The following is a 20686-nucleotide window of genomic DNA, read 5'->3' on the forward strand; positions in this document are numbered from 1 at the left end:
GAGGATTGCAGATGAGTGTGCGGCAAAGCGCATCCACGAGATCTTGGAAAGGGTCCGGTGAGCTCATACGGTTTGTAGTATGGTAACGTGGGTCCGGTCTTCTGTTACGGACAGAGGTGCGGGAGACAACAGGTTAGTATAATGAGTGATTATTAGACCACAGCGTGGGATGAACAGATGACCAGGTAAGTGACTGTTAAATAGATGATAGTGATGACTGATAGAAATGGTAATACGGTCCTTCTTTTGTTGCAGGTGAATGACTTATGAAGGATGGCAGGAGCAGAGGCGGATGGACCAAACAGGAACGGTAGGGATACACACACACGCAGACACTTTGCATGGGAACCAGGAGGATCGCTGAGGTTGAGCAGATAAGTATTCCTCTCGATGCAAGAGCATGGGAGTAGCAGTCCTAGTGTCAATCAAGACCAGACAGTGAACTGAGGTGAGTGCTGTGCTTAAGTGTCTGGTGGTGATTGCGTGGTGATGGGGATCAGGTGAGCGTGGTTAGAACTCGGGAGAGGTAGTGCGCTGTGATTGGCTGATGGATGAGCTTGGCGGGTCTGTGACATACGGAGCAACCCGCCACTAATTCTGGCCATTTTGTACCATAAAACAGAGAACCTAAAATTCTTTTAATAAGATTTTCACATAATGAAATGTATCACTGATTAATTAGTAAATGGGTATTTTAGCATAAAGCAAAACTAAAAAGCAAGGTTAAATTTGTATTATTATTCAAATGTTCCCTAACAACAAAAAATGTTGAGTGTTTAATGCTATGAAGCATCTTTATAATTTCAGATGTTTTTTAGTCAGAGATGTTGTCAAGACTCGGCCAAGTGTGGTTTAACAGGAACACATTTTCACTTGTTTCAAAATAGTAATAACAGGCTTTATTAGCAGAACAGAATGTAACCAAACGTGTTAGGGAATATGTTCATGGAATATTTTCAGTGTAACTGCAATGGCAACCCATTGGTTTTATTTAAACATTGCACATTTGTTTCCATTTGTGAACAGTTGAAAAAAAAAAAAGAAAGAACACTGAGAGGTTCAAAGCAAGTTAGATATGCACTAAAAGAAGCCTCCCAATAAATTGCTAATCCGACAGGTTTTTTTTTTTCCATCATTTACAAACACCATACACATTTTTGATTATAGACCAATATAAAAGATATATTGTAAACAAATACATTTGAGCAAATTATTGTGTAGCATTCAGATTATTAATTAATGTAGTATATCTCTGGCAGAAGGAAAGGAAGCAGGTCATTTTACTTTGTCAGCGATAAAAAAGAAGTACAGCTGCTTCAGTTATCTCTTTGGAAGCACTGCTTCCTGTATTATCACCATAGCCAGTCCAGTCGAAACCCGTAAAGTCCCCGCACTGTTTAGGGACCCCCTCAGGAAAGTGTCCACCTCCACCAATACAGAACTGCAAAAATATGAGTACATTAATAACAACAAAACATACCTAATTCCTCATGTAACATTGCAGTTGATTTACTTCTGTTGTAATTGTATTACTGTAAATGAATTTCCTCTTCATTTATACACTAAAGCATGAATTATTGCCTGTGGTGATCAGCAGCACTTCACAAAGACTGTTCATGAACATTGTTGTAAATAATCCATAATATTTGTTTAGCTCACATGTTCAGTGTGACAACCAGTTGGTTTAACACCCGAACAAATTGCCATGGCTGCCTTTTCAGTATTGAAGACTCTGAATGTGATGAATCCAGGCTCAAATATTCCTGAAAAAAACACAGAATATATAATTGATGACGGTCTGTCATGATAGGTCCATGCACACAGAATGGCATTCATTCATTCATTAAAGTGATTTGATCTCAACATGATGATTTTATGACAGTCCGTCGATGTAGCTACTTTCTTTAAAAATATTTGAAAAATATTGGCCCAAGAGGAATAGCTGTACCTCTTACAGTAGTTCCATACAGTTTTTTGGTAGAATCCACATTTCCAGTATCATACACTATTGGAATAGCAGGTCCATTATCAGTGATGCAAGTCCCGGTTCCAAAGCTCACAGGGAATTTCTGGGAAAATTAAGATAAAAATTCAGTTTTTTACAAAACTGTAGGCTTTTGCCTTTAGCCTATATTTTATTTTTTAAAGTTTTTAAAGTTATTTAAAGTTGGTCTGACCTTGAATAAATTGAGAAGGTTTCCTCCGTGTAGAGTTAAGAAGTGATTTTCAGTGTGGTATCTCAGGATGGAGGCAGTGCTCCAGTTTTCCAACGCCATATTATTAGGAACATGCCACACAGACACATCCTGTGCCACAATTTCAAAGTATCCAGGATTCTATGACAGAAAGGAAACAGACTGTCTATAGATATTTTAGATAAACATGTTTTAATTGTTGAATGTAATAAAAAATTACCTTGTAATCATCACTTGTAGCAGCATCTGCAGTTCCAAATGTGACTCTGTTTGCCCATGTTCCTTCACCATCAGGCCGGTTTGCGTTGCTGCCCTGCTCACTAGACCAGCGATCACCAACAGTACACTTTCCATACATGTTGTTTTCATGAACGCTAGCCACCAGCGTCCAGCCGCCGCCCGCAGTGGTCATATCACAAAACGTCTGGTAAAGGACCCCTCTTGGTGAGATCAGATAGTACAGGCCATCTGCATTAACAGAAGCACTGAGTCACCTAAATTGAGTAGTTGCTTAAGATAACAAAAATAAATTCAAAAATACCATACCCTCATAAACATGATATTTGTCAAGAATTTCTTTGCAGCTTTGAGCAACATATTTAATTCTGTCCAGAAGTTTTTCAAGCTCATGGTTGCTGTTGGTATCGATTTTATTACATGGTGCTTTTGTTTCTACATGCATAGGTCCCACTGTAGAAAGATCATAAAAAAAAGTCAGAAAATGTGAGTCACATAGTGAACTATTTTGTGATTAAAAAATATGATGTTCTTAAGAGAAATTAGTTTCAATCAAATCATTACACTTACTTGATTTAGTGTCACAGAACCATAAGCTCAGTGAGAGACTGAGGAGGACCCCTGAAAACATTTTTGTAAGAAATAATAAATTTCTGTCCAGTGTTTCTTGGGAATATCCAGGGCGAGCCGCCAGATCTGTTAGATTAATTTTTAGGTAGACTATCTGAAGCCTCGAAGCTAATGTGTGGCAGCAGCAGCGCAAGATCTCGAGAGAATGATCAAGCAGACACAAGGCCAATGTGGCACCATAACATTCTCAAATTTATTAAAGAAGATGGGTCATATTTATACACACAAGATTAAGCAATAACATCCAGGATGTCCTGGGCATCCAATCATAGTTCTCAGAGTTCAAACCGTACCATATATGGCATACCCAGAAAGGTACCACTTTACAATAAGGTTCATTACTTAACATTAGTTACCTACATTAGTTAGCATGAACTAATAATGAACTGCACTTATACAGCATTTATTAATCTTTGTTAATGTTAATTTCAATGTTTACTAATACATTATTAAAATCTTGTTAATATTAGTTAATGCACTGTGAAGTAACATGAACAAACAATGAACAACTGTATTTTCATTAACTAATGTTAACGAAGATTAGTAAATACAGTAACAAATGTATTGCTCATGGTTAGTTCATGTTAGTTAATACATTAACTAATGTTTAACTAAAGAACCTTATTGTAAAGTGTTACCCTAAGAAATATAGTAACAAGTAATAGAAGAGTGTGAGCAGCATGTGCGCATCTGGAGTTTCAGTTTGCATGCGAGTGTACCAGTGTGTGCAGAATCTAGTTCTAAGTCTTACACAAGAACAGTCAAAAGTGGAACCTAAGAAATAAGAAAATAATAACAGACGGTCTGCAAACTAAAGAAGAAAAGTTCTTCATAATTAAAAAAAAAAAAAAAAAAAAAAAAAACACTGAAAACTTGCAAACCTGAAATTTTGATGTGTTTGGTTCCATGTTTTGTGTGAAGAATGTTTACTAAAAGCAAAAGTTGTGATTAAACTGTCATTTTTTTCTATTATCTGAACAAGACAGCATATTAACTTACTTTATTACTGGCTCATAGAAATGGTAACAGGTTTTGTGTTCTTGGTGTCTAAAGTGGCTTAAGGAAATAATGCTTATTTACATCCTTTTCTTATTGATGATTTATAATTAACTAAAGTTAACCAGCTGTATCCTTCAGGGCTCCTCCAGACGACCAGATGTTGATTTCTGCATCAGAGGTGCATGAGGAGCTCACTAGGTCTTGAACGGCACCTTTTACTGCCAGAAAAAACCTAATGTCCCCTCCAGTCTCACCACCCTCGATGGTGGGGCGGTCAAGGGATACACACGTATCTCCCCTGTGGAACGGACAGTTGCAATACAACTATGCCCTAACTCCACATGGTGGGGGGAACCTTGTCTCCCCTCCCAGGCCTGTAAGCACTCCTGGGATCTAATCTGCAAGGCTTACCAGGCTTGTGGAGAGGCCGCCTCGGCCTTGAACGCAATGGCGTTATTGCAGGTCCATCAAACCAAAGCGCACAAAGACTGGCACGAGGTTGGTCACAATCCGGAAGTTCTCCAGGAACTCCACACCGAAACGGACCTCACGCTTCGAGCGACAAAGGTCACTGTGTGGTCTCTGGGTCATGCGATGTCCACGCTTGTGGTCTAGGAATGCCATCTCTGGCTGTGTCTGGCTGACATGCGGGATACCGACAAGATCCGTTTCCTAAATTCTCCTGTCTCCCAGACCGGCCTCTTCGGCGACGTAGTCAAGAACTTTGCCCAGCTGTTCTCGGCTGCCCAGAAGCAGACGGAGGCTATCAAACACATCCTACCCTGGCGGTCAGCTGCTGCCAAGAAGCAGCTGACTGCAGCATCACTGTCTGCTCGTCGCTGAGGGTGCTCCCCTGCATCCACCCCTGCTCCCACGCAGCAGCAGCCACCAACCAAGCAGCGTAGAGGGGCCGGGTGTGGGTCCAGGCCCCTTCTAAGCAGGCTGCCAAATGCAAGGGTAAGAGGTCCTGAGACGGGCAACCCAGAGATGGAAGGGATTGCTCTTTGGGAGCTGGTGACTGCACCACTCCTTCCCCTGGAGAAGGGCCAGTGGAAAATCTTTTGTTTCCTTTACTTTTTGTTTACTTTCACAGCCACCTGAACCCACAATGTCAGAAAAAGAGTAGTTTCCTTCCTCTTTTGGTCCCAAGAGTGTACAGAGAGCAGTGGACGGTGCAGAACCGGACCACTCTCATCCTCCTCTGTCGCCAGCGGGCAGCAGTGGGCGGTTCGAGGACGTCACCAAGCCTCCTCATGCACCCTCTGCCTGCTTAAGAATGTACATTGACCGGACACAAAGCTTTACGACCTCAGACCAGCTCTTTGTCAGTTACAGAGGCCAGCAGAAGGGAAAGGCTGTCTGAAACCAGAGGATGGCCCACTGGATAGTGGATACCATCGACTTGGCTTACCAAGCACAGGGCGAGCGCTGCCCGCTCAGGCTGCAAGCTCACTCTACTAGAAGTGTTGCATCCTCCTGGGCGCTGGCACGTGGCGCCTCGCTAACAGATATTTGAAGAGCTGCGGGCTGGGCGTCACCTAACATGTTCGCTAGATTCTATAGCCTTCGTGTTGAGACGGTCTCCTCCTGTGTTCTCACCTCACTGAGAGGCCCCGGCCTAGTGTCGGCTTGTCAAGTCAAGTCAAGTCACCTTTATTTATATAGTGCTTTTTACAATGCAGATTGTGTCAAAGCAGCTTTACAGTGATAACTGGTATATAATTTTGGCTGCACAGCAGCTCTTAAAGAAAATGGTGTCAATGCAGGCAGATCAAAGCACTGTTGAATATCAAATGTCAAGTGTCCCCAACTAAGCAAGCCAAAGGCGACAGTGGCAAGGAACCCAAACTCCAACAGGTGACATCAGGTGGCAAACAAGTGTTAAAATGGAGAAAAAAACCTTGGGAGAAACCAGGCTTAGTCAGGGGGCCAGTTCTCCTCTGCTATGCGCTTATTTCTCCAGAAAGTCCCTACGGGCAGACCCTTTTGAGTCCTCCAATCACCACCGGCAGCCGGACGTGGCAGAGCATCTGACGCCAGGCCTACATCTGTTGTATACATGTGAACCAGTTCTAAGCTGGGTGCCCATATGTGCGACCCTGAGGGGATCCCATATGTGTAAATTCCACGGTAAAGCTTCTAAGCAGAAGCCTGTGTCTTTCCCTTGGCAGAGTCCACTCTGCCATCTCTGTCATGTGTAGCCTCCTCCCAAACTGGGTGAGAGCCACTCCAGAGACATCCATAAGAAGTCACGCCGTGATTGATCGCACCTGGTGTGAATAGCTCCATACGGATTTATTGTTTCAATTCGAGTCTCATTGCATCATATATTTGCGTCGCTTAATCGCGCTCAGTGTGAAAAGCCCTTACCTCCGCTCATGGGCTGTGTCTGAAATTGCATACTCTCTTGAGTAGGTAATTTTTTTGAATAATTAGTTACTTAACGACAGCTAAAAAAAGTAGTGTAGTATGAATGTAATCTGGAAATACTACATTTGCCATGTTGCCCTTAACGCATGACCTACCAATGTCAGTTGCATCGCGCCACCTCCATTCACAAATCCTCTCCTGTGGCCTCATGGGATACTAGTGTCCATCATATGCACACTTCAGAATCTCGCTGGAAGAAGTAGGTGATCCGGGTACTTTTTGTCTACTCTTTTACCAGTACTGTGAATTCTGACATACTGCTTTTGTCATATACTGTTTTTCACCTACTATATAGTAGGGAAGCATACGATTTTGGATGCAGTCATGGTCAATGTGCACAACAGGTACATCTTCTTCTTTGGGTTTAATGGCGGATTGGTGTTGAAATCACATACCACCACCTACTGTACATTGTGCATCTAAATAATATCATTGAGATTTTAGTGATTAGAATCAGTAATATCATTAAAACATCAAATCATCAAAATAGAATCAATAATTTACTGTTGTGTGGACATTACGACGTTCAGCAAACATTGGGTTTAGGTTACTTAATACCATGACTTAAAACCAACAAAATACCAACATCTGATGAGGCTATAATTTGACATTGTGTGGACGTTGATTTTACAATGTTTAGCAGACGTTGGCTTTTGGTTTCTAAATACCATGACTTAGGATGTAGATATTTTGTAGGTTTTATGATGCTATAATTTTACGTTGTGTGGACATTAATCTTGTGATATTAAGAAGACGTTGGGTCTTCAGTTAATACCATGACTTAAAACCAACAATATATCATCGTCTGATGATGCTATAATTTGATGTTGTGTGGGCGTTAAAGCGTTAGTTTACCCAAAAATTAAAATTCTGTCATTAATTATTCACTCTCCTGTCGTTCCTGTCAGGAAACACAAACTGACACTGTCCCTAAAATATTTTTATTTATTGGGGTGGCGCTAGGGGTGGGCTAAGTGGGCTTAAGCCCCGAATGTTTTTAGAAAAGCCCTGAATATTTTGTTGCCTTGTCTTTCTCAAAGAGCTTAACAATTAATCAGAAAATAAATGTGAATACAATTACAGCTGCCATGATTACCTAATCAAGAAAACTGCAAGTGTTCTTTCACTTGCCGTGCGTTCTTGTCTTGTGTTTTGTGAAGCGCCTGGTCAGTTCTTATTGGCCAGGCGCTCTTGTATTGCCATGTTTTGTGTAGCACGCGGTTTGTTTCCACCTGCCGCATGCTTTTATGTTGTGTTTTTGTCTTGTGTTGTGTAGCACGCAGTCTGTGTTTCACGGGCTGCGTGCTCTCATGTTGTCTTGTTTTGTGTGAACAATTGGCTTATGAGTTTTCATAGTTGCGTGTTCATGTCTCGTTTTGTGTAAGCACATGGCTTGTGATTTTGTTTTCATTGGCCATGTGCTTGTGTTTTTGTTTGGTGTGAGCACATGGCTTGTCATGTGTTTCTTTGTGCCATGTGCTCTCATGTCTATTGTCTTGACCACGCCCATCTGGTTACCTCATTATTGGCTGATTTGCCCCACCTGTCCTCCCTCGTTACCTGCCTTGTTTTCTCTATTTATTCTCCTTGTGTTTGCAGTCCTGTGCTGGTTCGTCGTCGTATATTCCCTTGTGTGTTCAAGTCAAGTCATGCCAAGCCTAGTCTTGTTTTCCCTCTTGGGGTAGTTTTTGTTGTGTTTTGTTTTATTTTTTATTATTAAATAAAGCCCTTCTAACCTGCACTATTGAGTCCTCGCTCCTTCCTCACCAATACCTGACAATTAAAGCATTATATTTATATTTTCTCCCTTTGCATCAAGGGTACTTATAACGTGCTTTTGCAGCATTGAGCATTGTAGCCAATCACAGACATGTCTGTTGAACGCATCGGCCAAATTAGAGGCATTTAAATGAGTTGCTGCACTGAAGATCTGATTTGCGCGAGCTCAGTATACTTTCGCGATCCTGTCATTATAGCCAATGAACTGTAGATACAAATAAAAGATTCACTGATATGTATTTGACATTCTTGATGCTGCTCTGCTGCACTCCATTACGCACCACTCTGTTGTTAGGATGACTAAAAGTTCAGCGGTCTAACACGGCGCAACCTAACTTAGGGGCCGCTTAAATGACACCTTTTTAACTGAAAACAGAAGACTTTTAATGCGTTCTTGCCATTCATTGGGTTTGAATGTGTATGTGCAAGGACGCTTAGTCCTTCTTAACAAAGTGACATCGCCAAATTACTTGTTTAACGAGTATAATACAGAATTACTAGTTTACACGGATCCATGTGAACTGGAATCATTTTGATAATGTTTTATCTATAGGGAAAAGAAAAGGGAAGGAGGTCTTTGCAGGGGATAGTTTAGTTGACACTTCAGGCCTGCATTGTTGTCGTGTCTAGGCGCAGGTCCTTCATCTCATCTGGATATGGTCTGGATCTGGCTGACTACGGTAAACCTCGGGAATAACATAAAGAGTAAAATTAACGTAGACGCCATTCTTCTTATGATGTAGCGAGTACATCAAGTGTTATGGGAAGTGTTCCAGGCTGACCTAATTTATGCAGCCGAACAATTTACATGTAGATAATGTGTTATGAGTATGCCAGGTTAAAGAGATGTGTTTTTAGTATAGATTTAAACTGACAGAGTGTGTCTGCTAACCCGAACAATGCTAGGATCTACTGCCTGCAGTTGATTTTGATATTCTACGTATTATCAACTGGCCAGAATTTTGACATCGCAATAGACGTGAAGGAAGCTAAACCATTTAGTGCTTTGTAATTAGCAAGATTTAAAATTTATATGATGTTTAATAGGGAGCCATTGCAGTGTTGACAGAACCGGGCTAATGTGGTCATACTTCCTGGTTCTAGTAAGAACTCTAGCTGCTGCATTTTGGACCAGCTGGAGTTTGTTTATTAGGCATGCAGGACAACCACCGAGTACAGTATTACAATAATCTAGACTTGAGGTCATGAACGCATGAACTGTTCCGCCTTTGTCATTGAGAGCATATGTGTCTGTCAGGACACAGACGGTGGCAGACAGGTAAGTGTATAACAGGTAGTTTATTTAGAACAGCACGGAAACTGGCAGACGGAGAATGCAGGTGAGTAATGGCACAAGCACTTTGGAACAGTCACTTAGCTGAAGTAGTAATTGATGAATGTCTTTTGCAGGAATGGAATCAACGAGGGATGGAGAACAGACTAAGGCGGGAGAAAGAAGATCCGGATGGCTCAGGTAAGTAGGGCTTAAAAACGAAAAAAAAAAATTCAATCGTTTCACTCCGAGCAGAATCGGTATTTTAATGTTTCTGTTCCAGCGTTCCTTCTGTATTATTAACGTTCCGAAACCGGTTTGTTCAGAAAAATAACGGTTAATAACCTTATTTTTTAACTTTTTTTTTTTTCTTGCATGTAGCCTACTTAATAATAATAATAATAATACGTACAGCTTTTTTATTTATTAAAAAAAAGGGAGTATTTGCCGTCTTAGCCAATAGGCCTACAATTATCTTTTATAACAAGATTCTGTCCAAATAAAAACCTATTAAACGAAAGGAAAAACTATCAACGGTTTATAAAGTATTTTTCCAAGATATTTTAAAATGTTTGCTGCATGGTTAAAAATACCGGCGCTATTCCTGAGAGGAAAAAAGATATGTCGCCTATGCGTCGCATATTCAGAAATAATGTAATTTATCGGTAAATAAAATAAAATGTTTACAAATAGCCTAGCCTATATATAATATATAATATAATTATAATGTCTGTAAACATAAATTATGAACAAAACTGCCCTATTTTATTTTACCACAAAACCTCTAAAGTTAATTCAGGCTATACGTCAAGCCAAAACGATTAAAAAAAAAAAAAAAAAAAAAAATCTCTTTTCTTTTTTAACGCCATTCCAGCTTTGCTATATTGCTATATTCAAGGCGAGAAACAGGTTTATTTATTAGAAATAAAACAAAATAAGATGCTAAACGAATTAATTTAAAGTGAATCTGAAGCCTACCTTTCTCATTCGGCACTGTTTCCATTTTCGAGAAGAATGCTAAACCTATATATTATTTATTAAGCTTTGTACTTCACTCGCATTATCGACATCATCCTTCACATAACCACACAGTCAGGCGGTGGTCACGGGTGGTAAACGGCAGATTGTATTACAGAATTGAACTGAGCAGTGGAACGTTTTTATATGTTTGGTTTATTGTACTTTATTTTAATTATTTAACAGGCTGCGATATAATTAATGCAAGAATTTTTTATGTGTGCGCGCGTGAGGCGCCGGCGCGACCACTGGATTTTTTTTTTTTTTTTCTTCCAAGACAGTAAACTGTACTCCGTAATTTATGGTCATACAGGTAAATCAAGACACATTCATACATTTACAAAAGACACTTAAATAACGAAAACAAGCAGAATGTCTGTTTCCTTTCCTAGATCTTTGGAGTGCGCCACAATGAACCACTTTCATTTTGTTAATCTGTAGACCTAATTATATAGTGAAATATCGCGTAGCCTATAGGCCTAAATATTCCCTATAGTTTTACTGTTTTCTCCGTTCACAGAAGCGCTGCATGTGCATGATGTGACGTTGTGTGAACTTATAAATTAGAATCTCTGTTTTTTCAGAATTAAGTAGTAGGAGATTGATAGTCATCCAATTTTTTATATCAGCTATGCATTCCGTTAATTTTGTGAATTGGTAAGATTCGTCAGGGCGCGAAGAAATATAGAGCTGAGAATCATCAGCTTAACGGTGAAAACTAATGCCATGCTTCCTAATGATATCTCCCAAGGGTAGCATGTACAAAGTGAACAGCAACGGTCCTAGTGCTGAGGTACTCCATACTGAACGGTCAGATAAGTATGATTTGAATCATGCCAATGCAATTCCACTAATGCCAACATAATTTTCAAGTCTATTCAAAAGAATGTTGTGGTCGATAGTGTCAAAAGCAGCACTAAGATCCAGTAACACTAATAGAGAAGCCACGATCCGATGGTAAAACCAAATCATTTGTAACTCTAATGAGATCCATCTCAGTACAATGGTACAGTCTAAATCCTGACTGGAAATCCTCACAGATACGATTTCTTTCTAAAAAGGAGCATAGTTGTGAGGATACTGCCTTTTCTAGTATCTTTGACAGAAAAGGTAGATTCGAGATTGGCCTATAATTGACTAATTCTGTAGGATCAAGTTGCGTTTTTTTTTAACAAGAGGTTTAATAATAGCCAGCTTTAAAGTTTTCTGTACGTATCCTAATGACAAAATTTAATTAATGATATTGTGACACTCACAAAATAAGTTTTGTTGAGATTATTACTTTTTGTTTCCTTTCCTTTTATTGCAATAGTATTTTATTTTATTTTATTCTTATTTATATAATTGAATACTAATGAGAGATCACGGAAAAAGCACATAATGACATGTATTTCATAAAATGGACACAGGGTGGCAGTAACCACGAGCAGCGTCACACTGGGACATTTAGCGATGCGCAGAGCAAGATGAGCTCATAATCCGAGTAAATGGAGAATGAGCAGCTGTTGTCCTGCGTCACTGATTTCTCTGTAATATTTGTAATATTTCCAGGTTAGTTACACATCTTTTATGTGACTACAGATGTTCATAAGCTAATATGAATCCCCGGTGATGTGTGCTCTGTAAGCTAAAAGTATGTCAAATGTGTAAACAGTTAAGTTTGACAGTACGCAGTTGAGAGAATGGCGGCCGACGTCCGCAGATTATTTTATTTGTTCCTTACGGCTCCGGGGCATTTGTGGGTTATTTCAGTGTGTGTGAAAAACAGCTATGTGTGTAGTACAATGTTAAAAGGGTAAAAAGTTAATGTGAATGTACAGCGTAAGTTACGGCTGCGGCCTTGTTTAAGGGCGCACGCACGTTAATATTACAATGATACAGATTGAGTTCATAGAACTGAGCGCCAAGTTATGAGGCAGATATGGTTATTATTGAAGTTTGTGTTCTTAAAGTGTAAATGTAATACAGCTTAACTGCAAATGAGAATTATTCTGTTGTATAAAGTGAACACTTATAAAATGTACAGTTATTACAAAAATACTCTTTTGATAAGAGGAAAAAAAATGACAGGTGTTTAAAGGAAAAAGTGCAGACATGATTGTGGATAGACCAAAAATGGGATTTAAAGGGAAAATGTTTGTTTTTTGGTTTCATACAAACTTTCATAAGTTAATGTTTGGAAAATATGTGAGGATACATTTATGTGAAAACAGACCTTTGGAGAATATATGGCTTCATGTTATCCAAATGTGGATATAACCTGTGCTTCAATGCAAAACAGACAAAAATAACAGAAAATAATTCATGATTGCAGATACAAAGTTAAAATGAAGTTGAAAATAAAGATAATCCGAGTGAATGGAGAATGAGCAACTGTTGTCCTGTGTCACTGATTTCTCTGTAATATTTGTAATATTTCCAGAGCACTCCTATCAGAGGATTATCTATATATCTGCCAGCGGAGACCTAGCCGGGACCCGCTACAATATTAAGAAGAGGATCTATGACCTCTGGAAGCATCTCTTTCAGTAACTTAGTCGGTATAGGGTCTACATGTTGTTGATTTAGATAATTTAAGGAGTTTAGACAATTTTTCCTCTTCTGTAGCAATGAATGGAGTTTTTCCTCAGGGACACTACAATGCACTGTCTGATGCGATACTGTAGTAGACGGTTGCATAGTTATAATTTTCTCTCTAATGATATCAATCTTGTAAGTTAAAAAGTTCATAAAGTCATTACTGCTGTGCTGTTTGGAAACATCTGGGGTTGAAGCTTTATTTCTTTTTAATTTAGCCACTGTATCAAATAAATACCTAGGGTTGTGTTTGTTTTCTTCTAAGAGGGTTGGAAAATAATCAGATCTAGCAGTTTTTAAGGCCTTTCTGTACGCAATCATGCTCTCTCTCCAAGATATGTGGAAAAACCTCTAGTTTTGTTTTCTTCCAGCTACACTCCATTTTTCTGGCTGCTCTCTTAAGGGCAAGTTTTGTTGGCCTATTTTCTTTAATCTTTTTTAAGTAAAAAGGAGCAACTGTGTCTAAAGTGCTGGAAAAGAGAGAGTCAGTAGTTTCTGTTGCAACATCGAGTAGCACCACCCCAGGAGGGATGAATACCATCTCTTTTCAACAGGTAAGGTCTGCCCCAAAAACTTTTCCAATTGTCAATGAACCCTATATTATTCTGCGGACACCACTTAGACAGACAGCCAGCCATGCTCTGGCTCCTGGCAAACGTGACTATGGTGGCTGGTGTCTCTATTTTTACGTTCCATGTAATAGGATTGACAATAACTAGGGCACTTTCAACAGGATTCTCAGTGGGTGCATTACTGAGTGGGGAGAACCTGTTTGATGTTCTAATAGAAATGGAAGAGTGGTGTTTTGTCCCTCGACAATGCTGTCTCACAGTCACCCAGTTGCCCTGCTGCACAGGCTCTACAGCCGGAACTGAACAATGTACAGAGTTCAGTAAGCTAGTCGCATCCAAAGCAGTATCTAAAGCCTTTGCATTCTTACTATCGTCAATTAAAGTTTGGAAGTGTGTCTCTAATTCTGATATCTTCTCCATCAGCCTGACTATCTCCCTGCATTCATCACATGTGTAAATCTCATTGCAGACAGAGAAAGCTATGCTACACAAGTGGCAGGCAGTGCAAGTGACAATAACAGGTGAAGATGACATGATTTATCGTGTTTGTTGACTGATCCAACTCACCTCAGTCGTTTGATGGACTCGTAATGGCGCGAGCGCGCAAGAGAAAAAAAGACGGCAAGCACGTATGGCAGGTTAGCAGGTTAACAGGTGTTTTGGATATTGATATTGCTATTTACCTGTTTCAATGTAGTTATTTGCTTGCTTTTAATTTAAGGCCATATATGCTTGAATGATTATGAAATTAAGTAACTGCAATACTTCCTTCGTTTGTTATAATATAAGATGACTAAGCAACAGTTGTGAAAGTTAGGTTTTTTGAGTTTGATGTTTGTAACCAACCACAAAGGTTAACAATAAGAATGAAGAGAACATGTTGCAACCTCAAGCGGTTGAGCCAGACGAAGACTTCATTGAAGAAGAGGAAGAATGCTAGAAGAAGACGACAGCATAGGCGACAGAGGAAGGACATCCGGCTTAATAAGCAAGAGATACAGAGACTGATACGCTTACAACAGGAAGATTGGATCATACAAGGCATTGATCAATTGATGAGTAATATGAAGTTGGAATTCCCCAAAAAGTAGTATAAAAATCTGAGGAGTAAAAGGCCTCCTCAGATGCTGCCTGCATTAAGCGTAGAAGGACACCTGATACCCTAACGAGGGGCACTTAACAGCATCTCCAGTCTTGCTGGATAAAGCTAGGTTATAGAGCTTTTTAGCTTAAGCTGATTTAAGTTTAATTTTGCATTAACTGCTTTGTATTCTAACCAATAAAAGAGAAATTGTATTGTTACGAATGCCTTCCGTGAGATTTTGCTTATAAATACAATCTGAGCCTCAATATAGAACAACCACAAGGTAGTCTTCTACGTCATTTCTGAAGGACTTCAACCTGCTGACTAGTAAGCTATGGTTTAGGCTAGATTTGACTAACCTTACCCTACCTGAATAATCCTAGGGTTAAAAGGTGTACTATAAATAGGTCACACTGACTAACATGGAGCCCAACATGCGGGGTTTAACCTTTGAGTTTTAAGTTGAAAGTTTAGAAACCACATTAAAGAGCTACCTTTAAGACCCACGTAGACCAATCCAGAAAGGATTCTGTAAAATACTAGTCCAGAGGGAATTAATATATTCCAGTCCAGAGAAAGGACTGAAGGGCCAAGAAACGGGATCGCTACCCATGAGACATAGAGAAGGGTCTAGAGGGGCTATTGAGTTGAAAAACCTGTAGTAGGGGATGCCCTAATATGGCAGGTAAAAAAGCCGAGAAAAAAATCCAGTAATATCTTGATTCAAGCCTACACTTGGGGAGACCACTGGGTAGAAGCTTGGGAGAAAAAGGTCTTAAGGGCAGAGACCTCAGTCCAAAGAAAGGACTGAAGGACCAGGAAACAGCATAAGACATATGTGGGCATGGAATAAAAGCTTGTGGTCTTGTAAGGAGTAGAAGAAATGCAACAAGTGTGTGCCTAGATAATGAAAATTATCTAAGACAGGTAAACAACAGCAATATTGATTATTCCTGGACGTCAAGATGTCGTACAGAAATAGAAGATGAAATTGAATTGAACCTGAAATACTCACCTGTGCGGTCGAAATGGAACTGGCTCGGGAATAACGTGCAGAGTTATTCTTGAGTCAAAAATGATCGTTGAAATAGGGGATGGAGGGGACCACCTGGAAAACTCCCATTAATTGTTTTGTTTTTATTTTTCAGGAGTTATGAAATTGAATGATGGAGAAAAAAAGAGAGAAAATTGACAGTATTACTGGTAAATTTAGTGATAGGGACCGTAACCCTATATCAGGGGTATGGCCTCTAGATGATTTTGCTACACAATTGATTGAAGTGGACCAAATTTAAGTACATGAAGTCGTAAATTGCACTATAGTAAATCTGAAAGTGCTAAATTGCAAAAAAAAACTACTTTGGAAGAATGTAGCAAATGTCCAGAAGTGAACATTTTTACAATAGGAAATTACACAATGGAAAAATGTAGATTGAGAAGGGAAATATTAAACATCACTCAAATAAGAAAAATATGGATTTGGCATAGGAAAAGCAGGATAGAATATCCTGGTCCTAGAGAAAAACATGAATGCTATCAAACGCATCAATGACGTAAAAATCAAATAACAAAAATTTGTATTAACAGCAGATGTATACAATAGAAATTGATAACTTTAACTATATGTATAATAAGAGCAATAATAGTTGTAAATGCAATTTTGGGAACATAGGATATTACACCTTTAGTTATAACATATATGATGCTTTTAGGGGGTCCAAAGAACCCTGGAATCAGAAGTTCTGGTACAGAGGAATAAATTTTGGATAGAAATAGAGAAGAAATGTTATTTAGAATATGGAAAATGTATAAACTTTTTATTTTAAAGAAAAGTGTGATGTAATTATGGGGAAATTATTTACTGTATAATTACATGTATAATTGTAATGAGGCAATATAATACAGGAAAATTGAGAAGTATTAATTATTGAAATAACCAAAAGAATGAGTGAAAATATTGAGATGAGAATCAATGTGATAAAAGAATATACCAAGGAGTGGTTGTATAAGACAAGAAAAAAGAAAACTGAACAAATTACTGATTTAAATGGAAAATGTGTCAAGCAATAACCTAGCTGTAGTAAACTGTGAAATGACTTACAGTGTGTGTTAACAAATACTGTATGAGTGGTTGAATGGATAAAAACCAAGTTTTTGTATGTGCTTTACATGTAAGGTAGCCTACTCTAAGGAAATTCTAAGCATTTTAAAAGAAAATGATGATGTTTATCTCATAGAGGCATTGCTTGAAATGTGTGGAAGAGGCAGAGACCCAGGAACCCAGAAAGAAGGTGGCGGCCAAGGTTTTGCTAAAGACCCAAATCCTAACCATTGGACACTGTAAAAAGTGTGAGAGTTGGGAGAGGCCATACCTTTATCTGTCCTCACATGGACAGGTATCCAAAGGATCTGTCCAAAGATAGAGCACAGGAGCATGCCAGCATAAAATAACTGATGCATCGCTATTGCAGCACACATTTTTACAGTACCTTACCATTGTTAAGCAGAGTACAGAAAATTGGTTCCAAAATGAAATGTTAAGGGATATAGTGATAAGAAGATGTGTTGAAGCCAAAAAAGGGCACATTTTGTATCAAAATGAAAGGTTGATAAATGTTATCGATTGAACCAAAATATAGCAAGAAGGGGGTGTTTTGGATATTGTCATTACTATTTACCTGTTTCAATGTAGTTATTTGCTTGCTGTTAAGTTAAGGCCATATATGCTTGAATGATTATGAAATTAAGTAACTGCAATACTTCCTTCGTTTGTTATAAGATAAGATGACTAAGCAACAGTTGTGAAAGTTAGGTTTTTGAGTTTGATGTTTGTAACCAACCACAAAGGTTAATAATAATGATGAAGAGAGCATGTTGCAACCTCAAGTGGAGGTGAGCCAGACGAAGACTTCAGTAAAGAAGAGGCAGAGTGCTAGAAGAAGACGACAGTGTAGGCGACAGAGGAAGAACATATGGCTTAATAAGCAAGAGATACAGAGACTGAAATGCCTACAACAGGAAGATTGGAACATACAAAGCATTGATCAATTGATGAGTAGCCTAATATGAAGTTGGAATTCCCCAAAAAGTAGTATAAAAGTCTGAGGAGTAAAAGGCCTCCTCAGATGCTGCCTGCATTAAGCATAGAGGGACACCTGATACCCTAACAAGGGTCACGTAACAGCATCTCCAGCACTGCTGGATTAAGCTATGTTATAGAGCTTTTTAGCTTAAGCTGATTTAAGGTTGATTTTGTTTTATTTTGCATTAACTGCTTTGTATTGTATCCAATAAAAGAGATATTTTATTGTTACGATTGCCTTCCGTGAGACTTTACTTATAACTACAAACTGAGCCTCAATAAAGAACAACCACAAGGTAGTCTTCTACGTCATTCCTGAAGAACTTCAACCTGCCAGCTGCTGAGTACTTTATGGTTTAGGCTAGATTTGACTAACCTTACCCTACCTGAATAATCCTAGGGTTAAAAGGTGTACTATAAATAGGTCACACTGACTAACATGGAGCCCAACGTGCGGGGTTTAACCTTTGAGTTTTAAGTTGAAAGTTTAGAAACCACATTAAAGAGCTACCTTTAAGACCCACGTAGACCAATCCAGAAAGGATTCTGTAAAATACTAGTCCAGAGGGAATTAATATATTCCAGTTCAGAGAAAGGACTGAAGGGCCAAGAAACGGGATCGCTACCCATGAGACATAGAGAAGGGTCTAGAGGGGCTATTGAGTTGAAAAACCTGTAGTAGGGGATGCCCTAATATAGCAGGTAAAAAAGCCGAGAAAAAAATCCAGTAATATCTTGATTCAAGCCTACACTTGGGGAGACCACCGGGTAGAAGCTTGGGAGAAAAAGGTCTTAAGGGCAGAGACCTCAGTCCAAAGAAAGGACTGAAGGACCAGGAAACAGCATAAGACATATGTGGGCATGGAATAAAAGCTTGTGGTCTTGTAAGGAGTAGAAGAAATGCAACAAGTGTGTGCCTAGATAATGAAAATTATCTAAGACAGCTAAACAACAGCAATATTGATTATTCCTGGACGTCAAGATGTTGTACAGAAATAGAAGATGAAATTGAATTGAACCTGAAATACTCACCTGTGCGGTCGAAATGGAACTGGCTCGGGAATAACGTGCAGAGTTATTCTTGAGTCAAAAATGATCGTTGAAATAGGGGATGGAGGGGACCACCTGGAAAACTCCCATTAATTGTTTTGTTTTTATTTTTCAGGAGTTATGAAATTGAATGATGGAGAAAAAAAGAGAGAAAATTGACAGTATTACTGGTAAATTTAGTGATAGGGACCGTAACCCTATATCAGGGGTATGGCCCCTAGATGATTTTGCTACACAATTGATTGAAGTGGACCAAATTTAAGTACATGAAGTCGTAAATTGCACTATAGTAAATCTGAAAGTGCTAAATTGCAAAAAAAAACTACTTTGGAAGAACATAGCAAATGTCCAGAAGTGAACATTTTTACAATAGGAAATTACACAATGGAAAAATGTAGATTGAGAAGGGAAATATTAAACATCACTCAAATAAGAAAAATATGGATTTGGCATAGGAAAAGCAGGATAGAATATCCTGGTCCTAGAGAAAAACATGAATGCTATCAAACGCATCAATGACGTAAAAATCAAATAACAAAAAATTGTATTAACAGCAGATGTATACAATAGAAATTGATAACTTTAACTAAATGTATAAGAGCAATAATAGTTGTAAATGCAATTTTGGGAACATAGGATATTACACCTTTAGTTATAACATATATGATGCTTTTAGGGGGTCCAAAGAACCCTGGAATCAGAAGTTCTGGTACAGAGGAATAAATTTTGGATAGAAATAGAGAAGAAATGTTATTTAGAATATGGAAAATGTATAAACTTTTTATTTTAAAGAAAAGTGTGATGTAATTATGGGGAAATTATTTACTGTATAATTACATGTATAATTGTAATGAGGCAATATAATACAGGAAAATTGAGAAGTATTAATTATTGAAATAACCAAAAGAATGAGTGAAAATATTGAGATGAGAATCAATGTGATAAAAGAATATACCAAGGAGTGGTTGTATAAGACAAGAAAAAAGAAAATTGAACAAATTACTGATTTAAATGGAAAATGTGTCAAGCAATAACCTAGCTGTAGTAAACTGTGAAATGACTTACAGTGTGTGTTAACAAATACTGTATGAGTGGTTGAATGGATAAAAACCAAGTTTTTGTATGTGCTTTACATGTAAGGTAGCCTACTCTAAGGAAATTCTAAGCATTTTAAAAGAAAATGATGATGTTTATCTCATAGAGGCATTGCTTGAAATGTGTGGAAGAGGCAGAGACCCAGGAACCCAGAAAGAAAGTGGCGGCCAAGGTTTTGCTAAAGACCCAAATCCTAACCACTGGACACTGTAAAAAGTGTGAGAGTTGGGAGAGGCCATACCTTTATCTGTCCTCACATGGACAGGTATCCAAAGGATCTGTCCAAAGATAGAGCACAGGAGCATGCCAGCATAAAATAACATCGCTATTGCAGCACACATTTTTACAGTACCTTACCATTGTTAAGCAGAGTACAGAAAATTGGTTCCAAAATGAAATGTTAAGGGATATAGTGATAAGAAGATGTGTTGAAGCCAAAAAAGGGCACATTTTGTATCAAAATGAAAGGTTGATAAATGTTATCGATTGAACCAAAATATAGCAAGAAGGGGGTGTTTTGGATATTGTCATTACTATTTACCTGTTTCAATGTAGTTATTTGCTTGCTATTAAGTTAAGGCCATATATGCTTGAATGATTATGAAATTAAGTAACTGCAATACTTCCTTCGTTTGTTATAAGATAAGATGACTAAGCAACAGTTGT

At 38.6% G+C, this 20686-nt stretch overlaps 1 protein-coding gene across 1 annotated transcript; it reads right to left on the bottom strand.

The window, feature by feature from the left end:
- Positions 1-866: 866 nt before the first annotated feature.
- Positions 867-3256, bottom strand: LOC127507103 (intelectin-like). Its single transcript, XM_051884006.1, has 7 exons — positions 3003-3256; positions 2742-2885; positions 2416-2663; positions 2178-2336; positions 1949-2069; positions 1660-1763; positions 867-1441 (listed from the first exon to the last, which is right to left on the bottom strand). Exons 1-7 carry the CDS (start codon positions 3061-3063, stop codon positions 1289-1291), a joined length of 990 nt encoding a protein of 329 aa, XP_051739966.1. The 5' UTR covers positions 3064-3256; the 3' UTR covers positions 867-1288.
- Positions 3257-20686: the final 17430 nt, after the last annotated feature.

Source organism: Ctenopharyngodon idella, chromosome 24 (genome assembly GCF_019924925.1).
Source record: "Ctenopharyngodon idella isolate HZGC_01 chromosome 24, HZGC01, whole genome shotgun sequence".
Classification (NCBI taxonomy): domain Eukaryota; kingdom Metazoa; phylum Chordata; class Actinopteri; order Cypriniformes; family Xenocyprididae; genus Ctenopharyngodon; species Ctenopharyngodon idella.

Bases quoted from the DNA above. Each gene is read 5' to 3' on its own strand.
- LOC127507103 (XM_051884006.1), bottom strand. From the start codon at position 3,063: ATGTTTTCAGGGGTCCTCCTCAGTCTCTCACTGAGCTTATGGTTCTGT. The intron at 2,664-2,741 runs GTATGGTATTTT...CTGTTAATGCAG, and splicing joins CAAATATCATGTTTATGAGG to ATGGCCTGTACTATCTGATC. The intron at 1,764-1,948 runs GTACAGCTATTC...TGTTTTTTTCAG, and splicing joins GTATGGAACTACTGTAAGAG to GAATATTTGAGCCTGGATTC.